At 34.1% G+C, this 13821-nt stretch overlaps 1 protein-coding gene and 1 pseudogene across 1 annotated transcript in view; both read right to left on the bottom strand.

The window, feature by feature from the left end:
• Positions 1–4197: 4197 nt before the first annotated feature.
• On the bottom strand, positions 4198–8988 carry LOC147910051 (uncharacterized; annotated as a pseudogene).
• Positions 8989–10823: 1835 nt separating this feature from the next.
• The window catches only part of Amacr (Alpha-methylacyl-CoA racemase), a 37963-nt gene continuing 34965 nt past the window's right edge, over positions 10824–13821 (bottom strand). Inside the window, exons 3-5 of the mRNA XM_087404659.1 lie at positions 12191–12334; positions 11739–11982; positions 10824–11657 (exon numbers count right to left, since the gene is read on the bottom strand). Coding sequence (XP_087260785.1) covers positions 11153–11657; positions 11739–11982; positions 12191–12334 — 893 coding nt within the window. The 3' untranslated portion in view covers positions 10824–11152. The remainder of the gene's footprint in view (positions 11658–11738; positions 11983–12190; positions 12335–13821) is intronic.

Raw genomic sequence — 13821 nt, 5'->3', positions numbered from 1 at the left:
CAAGGATGAAATGATTTTTAATAGAGTTCTTGCAGTAAGAGTTAAGACATAAGACCGAAAGAGGGCACTATTGTCGGGTAGCCGGAAACAGCACAATTTCACCATGGTAGACAGTTAACAATCCAATTTCGCGTTCGCTAAATTTTTTTGTTCTGTTATCTCTTTAAAATACTTTATAATACTTTATATTACTTTAGTTAAGTAAGATAATATAACTTTTTGATATAATATTTTTAGCGAAAATTGAACCTATTATCATTTATGATAGATAACAAGAATCGAATGGGTATAAAGTACATACCACAAGATTTCATTTTTTTGTGCAACAATTTTGTTAGACTATACACGTTCAAGTAACTTGTGAAGTATACTTGTGCAAGTAAATTTTGTGAATGATAATTTTTATAATGTTGTTTGAAGAAAATTAAAGCTATCATTTCTTGTGTTGAAATAGGAAGACTGAATGAAAATATTTTTGAAGAAGAATTAAAGTTACTACTACTATTTTTTGAGAAGTTGAAATAAAAGATTTTCAATAAAAATATTAAAAGATACATAGTATATCATATAATAAAGTACCACTTCGGTTTTACTTTTTAATTTTACTTTTAATGAATCTAAAAAATTTTGGCAACCTATGAATGACTCTATTTCGTCCGTTCGAAATCCAATATAGACTAAGAATATTGCTGAAGAAGACTCGAAAGAGAATCGAAACATTCAACGAGTTCTCAAGACTGTAAATAAAGAAGACATCTGTACAAATGGAGTTACAATTTTACTTGTTAAAAATTATATTATTATATATTAACTTGTTGCCAGTTGATATCGAATCTTTTATACACATGATACATATCATTAGTTAAGTAAATAATAAAATAATAAAATAGTCATGGGTTTTACTTTTTAATTTGGTAGAATTTAATTAATTAATTCGATAAAGATACAAATGATACGTGTCATTATTTTAATTGACATTAAAATTACAATCACAATTATAAGTATAATCAATTTTTAATCTAATTTTAAATCTACGCACCGTTTTTATAATTTTAATCTACGCATCGCTCTTATAACACATGTCTTACAAATCTAAAATTATCCTATTCTTAATTATATATGCTTTTACAATGTATAACGCACGCCGTATAAATACTTAATACTTATTCTATACTAAATCTAAACCGCATATCTGTCTGAATTATTTCCTTGCACATACATATACATAGCATTTAACTTCATAAAAATTTTATAATTTTATTCAACTTTGCGCTATTGCTGATATCAAATCTTTTATATACATGATATACACATATCATTAAAATTAAGTAAATAAAAAGATAATAAAAAGATAGTCTTGGGTTTCACTTTTAATTTGATAGAATTTAATTAATTATTTTGATAAAAATACAAATGATACATGTCATTATTAGAATTAACTAAAAATAATAAGGATAGTACCACTTGTATTTTACTTTTTGAAAGTTACTATTATCTTTTTAAGATGAGAGATTGAAATAGAAAGACTTTCAATACAAAAAATATCACTTAGTAATGATAGTACTATTTGGATTGTACTAATTTTTAACCTGATACACTATTTTTTTTCAATACGTATCTAGGTTTTATCATATTTAGGTTATTTTATCGTAAAATAATTTTATTGGATGAGCACACGCTCTTAGCACCTTTTTGATCTTTTTTTTAAAAAGGTAAGTTTGTATGTAACATTTTCCCCATCGTTTTGTAATTATAATATAAAAATCAATGTTTAAAAACAACAGTCATCTATATCCATGTAGTACAGGGTCCGGCAAAATGATCTCCCACATTTTAATCTTTAATAAAAACGCCATTGTAAATGCTATTTAGATTTTATTTTTATTAACTGAAAATTTATGCTATGCCATTTGTTTTTATTGAGTTTTGAAAATTACAGAGTCCAAGTGGCGACCATTTTTTTCGATACACATTCGAAGCTGATTTCTAAAAGTTTCCATCACTCGAGCAATAATTTGAGGCGATATTCCTGTAATTTCTTGGTGTATTGCTGCTTTCAATTCGTCAATGGTTCGGGGGTGGTGTTGAAAAACCTTCGCTTTCAGGTAGCCCCAAAGGAAAAAGTCGCATGGGGCAAGATCGAGTGAACGCGCAGGCCACCCAACGTCTTCACGTAACGAGATTACGCGTCCTGGAAACATTTCCCTTAAAACGTCCATTGTCCTTCTTGCCATATGAGCCGTAGCTCCATCCTGTTGAAACCACACATCCGAATGTTCAAGTTTTCTAAGTTTTGGTCACCCGATCTTGCCCCATGCGACTTTTTCCTTTGGGGCTACCTGAAAGCGAAGGTTTTTCAACACCACTCCCGAACCATTGACGAATTGAAAGCAGCAATACGCCAAGAAATTACAGGAATATCGCCTCAAATTATTGCTCGAGTGATGGAAACTTTTAGAAATCAGCTTCGAATGTGTATCGAAAAAAATGTTCACCACTTGGACTCTGTAATTTTCAAAACTCAATAAAAACAAATGGCATAGCATAAATTTTCAGTTAATAAAAATAAAATCTAAATAGCATTTACAATGGTGTTTTTATTAAAGATTAAAATGTGGGAGATCATTTTGCCGGACCCTGTATTAAGGATTTTGTGACATTACTTATATAATATATAACAATTTTTTAAGTAGAGTTAATGTTGTAACTACTTGATTTTTTTAAATAATTTGACTGATATTTATACATATTATCTTTTATTTTTATGTAATAATCAACGTTACTTTGATTTTAAACGAAGCTTAAACTCTGTCTATCTGTATCTTTTTTTCGGCTTTAAAATAAGGCAGATAGAGTTTTAAGTCTCGCTTAAAGTAACGTTGGTGCAACCGGGCCTAAAACAATTATTACTTGAATCAGAATAAGAAGATCTTCAATGAAATTATTTTTAAAGAAAAGTTCAAGTTACTAATTACTTTTCTTTGCGAGGTTGTATTCCTTTCGAAATAGGAATACAAATAGTCTCAATCTAGAGTGGTTGTAAATATATGTTGCTTATTATATATGTTGGTAATATTTTTCTGTAAAAATATAAGGCGTATGACTTTGCTCATGCGGCTTTTTTCCGAAAATTCGAGGCTTTATTGTAAAAAACTGGTTATACATTTATGATTCGAAGTATTGTCCATCGCTACTACTATCGGCCACTACTTTTTCCCATCTTTCGGGCAGCATACGAATCCCGCGTCGAAAAAACTGGTCATCTTTTGAGGCGATCCACGAATCGATCCAATTTTTGACTTCTTCATAAGACCGGAAGCCTGCTGATCAGCCAGGTCGTGTACCATTGATCGAAACAAGTGATAGTCAGAGGGAGCAACGTCTGCAGAATACGGCGGGTGGGGTAGGACTTCCCATTTCAACGTTTCCAAGTATGTCTTGACCACTTTCGCAACATGGGGTCGAGCATTGTCATGCTGCAAAATCACTTTATCGTGTCTCTCGTTGTATTGCGGCCGTTTGTCTTTCAATGCTCGGCTCAAACGTATCAATTGCGTTCGATACTGATCGCCTGTGATTGTTTCAGTCGGTTTTAACAGCTCATAATATACTACGCCGAGCTGGTCCCACCAAATACAGAGCATGATCTTGGAGCCGTGAATATTCGGTTTGGCCGTCGACGTGGAAGCATGGCCGGGAACTCACCATGATTTTCTGCGCTTGGGATTATCGTAATGAACCCATTTTTCGTCCCCAGTCACAATGCGATGCAGAAAGCCCTTCCGTCTTTGCCTTTCAAGCAGCTGTTCACAAGCAAACAAACGTCGTTCAACATCTCTCGGCTTCAACTCGGCATTTCACTACGGCACCCAATTTCCTTGCTTCTGAATCATTCCCATGGCTTTGAGACGTTTTGAAATGGCTGATTGAGTCACTCCTAATGATCGTGCCAATTCTTTTTGATTTTGACAAGAGTCTTGATCAAGTAATGCCTTCAATTCTGCATCTTCGAAAACCTCTCTTCCACCGCTATGCTGGTGTTCGACGTGAAAATCACCGTTCTTGAAGTGTTGAAACCACTTATGACACGTTCTTTCACTAATAGCGGCTTCACCATAAATATTTGAAAGCATTCGATGAGCCGCAGATTTCTTCATATTGAAGCAGAAAATTAAAACCTCCCGCAAATGACAAGAATTTGGCTCGTAAACTGACATTTTCAATCGAGAATAACTTTATGATGCAGACACAAATCGACTAATATTTCTTTTTGGATTATGTTGACAGAAGTTTATTGTGTGACGTCTATGATCTATTTATTTCGATCATCACTTACTGCTAAAGCCATTTATACGAAAACCGAATGAGCAAAGTCATACACCTAATAATATGGAAATATCTTTGTTTATTTACGTCGCCTAAAGAGACGTTATTCCTTCATATGCCAATTATTGTGAAGAATATTACTAAAGCCTCGGTAGTCTAAAAGCTTAGGACGCTTGCACGGAATGCAAGAGATTCGCGTTCGACTCCCGGCCGAGGTAATATTTTTTGCAATAAGAATTAATTATTTACAGATTTTAATATGTCATTCAACATTATTAAGATCGTTTCGAAAATGCGAATAAGCATCAAAAATTTGTTAAATTGCTGGTCAATTTAATTCGTGATATTACTGCGATAGTTTAGTAGAGTTAGCGTTTCAAGATCAAAAAATCATTTCGGCGCGCGTTTCTAAGAACTATATACGTAGTATATAAATTCACACAAGAATTATACAAGCATTTAAGATCCAGTTAGACCGTTTAAGGCTTTGATTTCTATAGTTTATTTATTATTATTTTTATTTATTAATTTTAATCCTTGCCTTGTGGCTTAGGATGGCTTCCAGCATACATTTCTTTTACATTTGTTTTTATTTTAATAACATCTGATCCCTATCTCTCTTCTGTATACATTCTTCATATCTTCCTCATACACAGCTCTATTCTCGCTCTATATATATTGGGTCATCTAATCCGCGGTACTTTGTCACTAGATATATGACCATCAACACACATCTAGTGACAAAAAACCGCGGATACTTTTTAGATGACCCAATATATATATATATACATATATATATATATATATATATATATACATATAAATACTTGAAATACTTGAAATACATATAAAAGCTATTCATTCAAAACAAAACAATGTATATCGCACATTTCGAACTTTCCTACATATCGCATACCTCCATATAACTACTTGTGACTTGGTACTTTATAATTGCTTCTACATATTGCTTAATTCTACATATTGCTGGAACTGTCCTTAAAATTATACTTATATAAAACTTTGCTTTCTAATCTACTTGGTGTAGCAGTCTGGGATGAGTCACTCTTGTTTCTTTTCCCTCTCTTCTTTTCTTGCCTTATCTATCCTCTTCATTATCTCTGTCCCTTTACCTTCTACCCCTATGAATTCTTCCATCAGCATCTCACTCTTTGTCTCCTTGCACCCCTTGAGTATATGGCTCGTACTCTCTTCTGCATAGTAAATTCTAAATCTCTTTTCTTCGTCCTCTCTCCAGTATTGACTTTCTTTTGTCTCGTTCCCACATCTGAATCTTGCTATTAAACTTCTATCTTTCATCCTCTTTTTGCCTTCCAAGTATTTTGGTAACTTTTCTGATCATATATTTTTATAATTGCTATCTTGACTCATTTATCTTTACTTGTCTTTCTTCTTTCCCTCTTCTTTTTAGTCTCTTCGTGAGATCTTCTGCTATACCTTGATTTCCTGCCTCTCTTATTCTTCTTATTTGTTTCTTATTCATTTTTGCTCTTTCCAGCACTTCTCGTCTCTTCTTTTCCCAGTCTTCTTTTCACCTTCTTTTCCTCTATAATCCTTTTCCAACTCTTTTATATATTTTATTAACTTTTTTCTCGAGTTCCTTATTCTTTCCTCATACTTTACTGCTCTTCTGATTGCTTTCATTTTGATTTCATTTATCTTTGTTTCTTCTACCAATATATATTATAATTAGGTGTTCTCCAATCCAGTTTTAGAATCCATTTCACGTACTTCCGTCTATTCTATTGTCGTCCTGCCAGCCCCACATCTCCGCTCCATACAGGGTTATACTCTCCACCAAAAAATTGAATATCTTCATTCTCATTTCGAAATTGACTTTGAATATTTTTTCTCCAATGCTCCATGTCCTCTTCATTGCCACTGTTGTCTTCTTTATCCTTTCTTTTATATGAAATTTATGTTTCTCAATCCCTCCGTTTTTCTGTAGTGTGTATCCTAGATACTTCTTTAACTTCTTCTATTTCCTCTTCTCTCCATTTCCACTCTTTCTTTTTTGTCCTACCTCTTCCTTTTTCAAATATCATTATTTTGACTTCTCCGGGCTCAGTTTCAGTCCTTTTTTTTGTATAAATCTCTCAAATCTCTTCAGCATCTCTCTCATATCAGCATCTCTCATATTCTCTATCAGTAGAATCACATCATCCGCATACATTATTGTCCAGCATTTCTCTTTTCCTATTACTACTCCTCCTGTCTGACCTTTTGCCATCTCTTCCTCCAAGTCTGACATATATATATTAAACAATGTCGGGCTTAGTGGATATCCTTGTCTAAGGCCTTTTTCAGTCCAAAACTCCTCCGACTTTCTATTACCTACTTTTACTATATTCCTTGTTTCTTTATACGTCTCCATAACTCGGTGTCTGAGATTATTCTCTATCTTCATTTTTCTCATCATTTCATTTAGCAGCTTCCTGTTCACATTATCGAATGCAGCTTTCAGATTCGCGAAAAATGCAAATACTATCTTTCCTCCTTTTTTGCTCAATTTCCTGTTAACCACGTAATTTACTATGTAGACTGCATCCATCATTCCTCTTCCTTTTCTAAATCCATATTGTTCTTCCTTCAGCTTTTCCTATCGATCACATAAATCAGATTCGTGGTTTTCCGCTATCTCGTCAACTTGCGATTTCTCAATAGCCTTTGTCACTAGTTTCCTTCTTTTCTCATGCTTTGCAATCTTTTGCTCAGTACATCTCGGATTCTCTCAGTACATCTCGGCCTTTCAGTTGTGATATTCGATTTCACTCCTATCCCTTGATCCGTCTGTGCTTAAAACTTGTTTGTCGGCATCTTGTTCCGTCTCATGCCCCAAACTTCTCTCTTCGTGTAAACGAATGTATTCTCGTAAACGCCTGATCTCCTGATTTTCTTCTAATCTTGGAATTTCGCTTCCGCTCAATGCATTTGCTATCGTTAAGGATACGTTTTCATCACTTCCGTTATCGCCTTGCATCGATACCGTCCTCCTAAGAACCGGTAAGTATTTGATCGGTCTCGTCGTTCTCTATTCTTCTTATCTTCAATATCTTCGCTGTCTTCTTCACTACTGTCTTTTACTTCAATTTATCGTTTCGCTTCAATCCGCTTCCGTCGTTCCATTCAACAGAGTCAACGTTGGCTCTCTTGCCCTCGTTCTCCTTATTTTGTCTCCCCTAGATCATTAGAATTTGTGGTTCATCTTCTATCATGATTTGCTTTTTTGGATCACGAAATTTGACCTCCCTGTGCGGCCTTAGTTGCCTAGAGTTGAATGCCCTTCTAGGTCTGCCACTTCATACATGTTTCGACGCATTACATTTGGTACGGTCCATTATAAACTAAATGGATTTTCCTGGTGGTTTTGCGATTCGTATGGGACATCCTTACACCATACTCGATCTCCCACATTATACTGTGGAGCTATCGACGTTTTGTCTTGAACTATCTCTTTCTCTTTTCAGCAGATTTTTTTCAAATTTTCTCGTGCTCCTTATCCTCTCTTGTCGATCCTGTCTCAGCCCTCGACGTAGTTAGTGCTTTGTTGATATTCATTTCCATCACTTCCTCGCTATGGAGTCTGGCGTAAATCTCGTGCTCGAATGCACCGTCGCATTCATGACATCTTCTAGTCGTGAGATAATTTGATCCATGTATTGTGCCTGTCGCTAGCATAGGTCTTGATCAATGGAGCTCTTCCAATTTCACGCATAACTCGCTCAACAGGATTGGATTGAGAGTTATATAGCGATGTCTTCACTATATTGAATCCACTTTCTCTCGCAAAGTCCTTCCATCTATCTGTGCAAAACTGTCCTCCGTTATCGGTCAGCACTGTCTGTGGTATTCCTCTCAGGGAAGTATTGATTCTACAATACCCCTATGATCGTCTCCAGCGTCTGGTTTTTCCTATTGGAAACATCTTTGTGTATTTAAATTGATTCATTATTACCAGCAAATATTGGAATCCTTTTCTCGATAATGGCCCAAATCCATCGACACTTTTACTCCCGGTACCTCCGGTAACTCATAGTACTATATGCTCAGTGGCTCGAATAGTACTTGGTTGCTAAACAAGTGTGACATGTGGTCACTATATTTCTCGCCATCTTCACGATTTTGCATCTAAAATAAAATAACTGTTCCATGAATGCCGTTATCTTATCAGTCCTAAAATGTAATAGAAGATGATGTGCCTGACGCATGATTCTCTACGTCACGGTTTTGGACAACGCTACCCTGTCTGCTTGATCCTCTTCATTCTTCACATAGTACAACCCGTCTTTCTCATAAATGATGTCGGGTCGTTCCCTCGCTGTTTCTTTCAACTCTTGGTCGACTTCTTGAGCTCTCCATATAATTTGTATCCATTCGTCGGTATTGATCCCGTATCTGTATTGATCTGTTGTATCTTGAATCAGCGCTATCCGTCTTGTCTGATCGTCTTGCTCGTATTCTTCCGCCATTGATCTGAACAATGTGTTGACTGCTCGTTGCTGCTCCCTTTGATACGTTTGATCTGTAGGTCGAATTCTTGTAGAAAAGCGAACCATTCGGGAATTGTTGCTCACGCAGGTCTCCAGAAATTGTAGCGCTCTGTGATCTGTATGCACCTTTACGTGTCGACCTAGTAACATCGTGTGCCATCTTTTCAACGTCCATACGATCGCTAAACATTCGAGTTTTGTGATCGAATAATTTAGTTCAGTACCTTTTAAACTTTGACTAGCGTATGCTATAATATATTGGCATTCATCTTCCTCCTTGTACTGATATAACTTTGCATCCAATCCATTCTTCGACGCATCTACGTATAGACCAAATTTGTATTCCGCTTGAGTCAGGTACAGATCCTCCGCCTGATCAAACGCTTATTTGATTTGCCCGAAAGCCCATCGCAGTCCATCTGAATTTCATTTCCTTCTTGAGCAGGCGCTCTAGTGCTTTAGCTGTGCCAGATTCTTGATAAAACGCCGATCCCAGTTCATCAATCTGAGAAAAGACTGAATTGCTTTTTTGCTCGTCGATTGGCTGAATTCATGGATCGTCGACTTCATCTGCTCGTTGCTCTAATCTCCGTAAACGTGTGTCCTAAGAAGATTATCTCCATTCGCATGAATTCGCAGCATGATACTCGTATCAGGCTGCTCCTCGTCCTGATGAAATGGACTGCAAGGTTCACGAAACGTTGGCAAGAATGGATCTAGACACGGAAGAAACCTGCGAAACGCATAATCTTTATGTAGAAAGCACCCTTTATATGAAAATCTCAAGAATATTACCCCTATTTTTCTCCATTACTGTGAATATTCACGCATAAGAGAAGGATGGAGATTCACCAATGTTTTGCATCTTTCATTCAGTTGATTTCACTTCTATCATAGGGGCATGTTGGGTCTATCTTATAAGTCTATGAAAGTAATTCTGGACAGCTTTGTATAAATTATTGATGTTAAAGATAATATCAAAATTAGGTTTTAAAAATGAAACTTTTATAACTAATATTTATCTTGAGAAGCAGCAATGTAGCAGAATAAGATGTGTGATATATTTTTAAATATAATAAAGTAATCTGTTCTTGTATTTCTTTATATGCAGTTTTTACAACAAATCCTATTTCATCTCATTTCTTTAAAGTTCAATTAGTCTCTTTTTTTATTTTTTATATCAAACTACTAATAGTGTAAAGAACGAAAATATAGATAAGGATAAGAAAATATTCTGATATAATTTTGATCAAATTTGTAAAATTTTAATAGAGTAATTTGATAAAAATTTTTATGTAATTCTTTTTAATATTTCCTTTCTTCTGCCTCATTAAATACAGGGTGGGCCATCTATTGGTACGTTTTTAAAAATGCGATCAAATGAGCATACATTGATATTTTTTATTAATTTTTTTGTTGTTGTGAAGCTAAAAATATCCGCGTCAAGAATGAAAAACGATTTCGTTCATGTGGCTCCCTCTACTGGCCTTACAGTATGCCATTCGGTCACCCCAATTATTAATGACATTTTGGACTACCTCGGCGCCAATTTCACTCAAAACAGTCGTAATATTGTTTTTCAAAGCTGGAATTGTCTCACACTTTGGGCCACAGCCTCAATATTCTCGGGTGTGCGCACTGTCCGAGCTCTGGGACCACTTCTGTCATCCACTAACATCCCTTTCTCACGAACTTTCCTCACCAATTTGCGTATAGCTCCTTCGGTGGGTGCTCTATCACGACCCATATTTCTTTTCAAAATTCGTACAGTTTCGGCGACACAGCACTGACTTTGAAAATAAGTTTTTAAAATTTCAAAACGCTCTTCAAGAGAAAACATGTTGTTTCGTGCCGCGGACGGTATGACTAATAAACTGTCAAAATTTCGGGTCTGTAGCTCGTTCGGTGTTGCCATACGACGAAATTCAAAAACGTACCAATAGATGGCCCACCCTGTATATTGTATGTATGCAAAAAAAGAAGAATAACTTGTATATAAAATGCTGGAAATAATTTTATTACTTTTTACAAAAAAGTACATACATATATTTTAATATATTGTTGTGCTCTTTGCTTCCGTGTTCCCATATATCGATGCAGAGTGATTCGTTAGTTAACATGCGAAGTGTGAAGAAAATCAATAAAAATGGAAAAAACGAAAGTCGATCCTTGGTGAGAATCGAGTTGATTTTCAGAATAATGTATCTATTTTATTTCGCGTATATGCTAGAATGTTGTGAAGCATGCTCATTTCTGAAAACGATTAATTGTCACGATAGATACAACATTTTGTATGTACATCAATAAATCTGATAGGTTTAAAGTTTAGAAATATGCTTCGATTGATAAGCAATCCCATTTGACAATAGATAATCAATTTCATTAGGTTGAAATTTTAATTCAGTTAAAACTTGTATAGTGTTTTCACCGACTTGTGGATTTCTTTGAACTCCAAGAGAAATTCCGGGCGTTCGAGATAAACGAGGCGCAGGATTTGGAAATAAATTGTTTCCTACAATCGTAAATGTCTGCCTCTGCTTATTGTGAATATGTAACATGACGTCTTTCAAATTTAGCACTGGTGTCACGCATGCATCAGTGCCGTCAAATATAGCGCACCACTCCGCTTGAGTCTTTGTCTTGAAAATTTCCGTGATTTTACGACGATTTTCTTCAAAATTTTTGTACTGTGGTATCTCGTCGCTTGAGAGACCAAGTTTTTCTAGAAAGATTTCATAAAACTGTGGTTCGATTGCTCCAACGCACATGAAAAGCTTATCCTTCGTCTCGTATGTATCGTAAAAGTGTGATCCTGTGTCAAGACTGAAAAAAACAATTTAAAAAAATTCTTTACAAAACAAAACAAAAATCATAAGTACTTATATATTCCAAAGAAGTACTTACAGATTTTTGCCACGTGGATTTTCCCATATACCCATTTTTTGAGATCTGAATAACCAGGACCCTAAATATGCTGATCCCTCTACCATTGATGCATCTATCACCTGTCCGACATTGCTCTTAGTTCGCTCATACAATGCCAAGATTATTCCAAAAGCGCACATCAAACCGCCGCCACCAAAATCAGCAGCCAGATTAATGGGTGGTATAGGTTTTTCATTATATCGACCAAATAAAGACAGTAATCCTATTATATGTATTAACAACTTATAGTATTAATAATTTATATATAGTCTCGTAAAATAACTAGGTCTTATTGATGAATAATATGTTACGATAAGGCAAACTAAAAAATAAAATGTATAAAATGCATTTGTTTTTGAACATAATTAATGAATACATAATCTAATGAATTATGTTATATAATGTTATATTATAATATTTTAACATATTACCAGATAAACCTAAATAATTTATATCATGACCAGCCATATTTGCAAAAGAGCCATTTTGACCATATCCAGTTAATCTAGCATATATCAATTTTTTATTTGTTGCCAGAAGTTCATTTGGTCCAATCTTCAATTTTTCCATGACTCCTTTTGAATATATATTTATGTATTAGGTGTTGGAATTAATTCGTAGCGTTTTACAAGTGATGGGAAGTACTTTCATTAATGTATTTTTTAATGCTCATGTGAAATAAATAACATTCTTTCATTCAAAAGCGCTACGAATTAATTCCAACACCTAATAAATTAAAAAATTTTGTTTCCGTGGTGAAAAAATTTCGCTAAAATTATTCCACGTTTTGGAACATTTTAGCGAAATTGCTAAAAATTTATTAAATTTAAAAATCGCTGACATTTTTCTGAAATACTGAAATTTTGCCGAAAAGTATTCCAAAACATGGAATAATTTCAAAAAAATTTTTCCACTAGGATAGTTATTTTTAATGCAGAAGATTAGATATTTTGTTGTTTAAAAGTTTGATTTTAAAGTACATTAAAATTTAATAATACCTGTATAATAATACTGTATAATATTATTCTATATACAGGATGTTTTATTTTAATTAATACACTAGATTATCTCGAAAAGGAGACGTAAGATTAAAAAAAATTTTAGACAAAAGTTATGACTTCGAGGGGGACACAAGATAATACCATGGGTTTGACCTTGGATGACATCAAGGTCACAGCAAGTCATACTTAGAGTTTTTTAAATAGAATCTCCCATATATCATTTTCATATTTCATTTTGCATATTTCGTAGCTTACCTCGAGAGTTTTTTAAAACATGATCAAGATTTATTAAGATCAAGATTATTGGAAGTTGTTCCTTTTATTTTCATTCTTGCACTAAAAATTCACTATTTCTATATAAAAATGAAAATAAGATATAGAACCTTTAATGAGTTTGATCTTGATAAATATTATCCATGATCTTGAACAACATTTAAGAGGTTTTAGCCGTTGAACACCTTGAATAATGCTAATGCTGGCGTTATTATAACTTTCGAGCCTTATATGACTCAAAAAGTACATAATGAAAAAATATTTTATTATAGTATTTGATAATCTCTCAAAATAAGCTACGAGAATATGCAATGAAGAATTTTGAGGAGTTCTATTTAAAAAATTCATAGAAATCTTTGATCTTGATTACATCACCTAAGGTCAAATCCATACACAGAGAAAAGATTAGCCAACACAGCTAAAATATAGCTGTGGCAACTAAAATGTTACTTTATAATAGAGACAGCTAATGTTGCTACTAAAACTCTTCTTATTATCTACTAAAATTTAGGCGCTGTAGCAAAAAATATTCGCTGCTAGAGTAAAATGTTCAGCTAAAGATATTAAGCTAATTTCTTTTTGAAACAGAAATTAATAATATTTACAGTAGGAATAAGAATCTTACATTACATTTGCTTCGCTGCTAGTGTTAAGTGATTTCAGCTATCAAATGTGATATAGGAGTTCTTCCTTTCATATTAGCTATTGCATTTAAAAATATATTGATACACGGAAAAATGTATTAACAATATTTATCACCAACAATCTATTCAAAAGTCTTGTTCATT

This window comes from Acromyrmex echinatior, chromosome 3, assembly GCF_024713525.1.
Source record: "Acromyrmex echinatior isolate Ae372 chromosome 3, ASM2471352v2, whole genome shotgun sequence".
Taxonomy (NCBI): domain Eukaryota; kingdom Metazoa; phylum Arthropoda; class Insecta; order Hymenoptera; family Formicidae; genus Acromyrmex; species Acromyrmex echinatior.
This window is presented reverse-complemented; position numbering and strand designations above follow the sequence as displayed.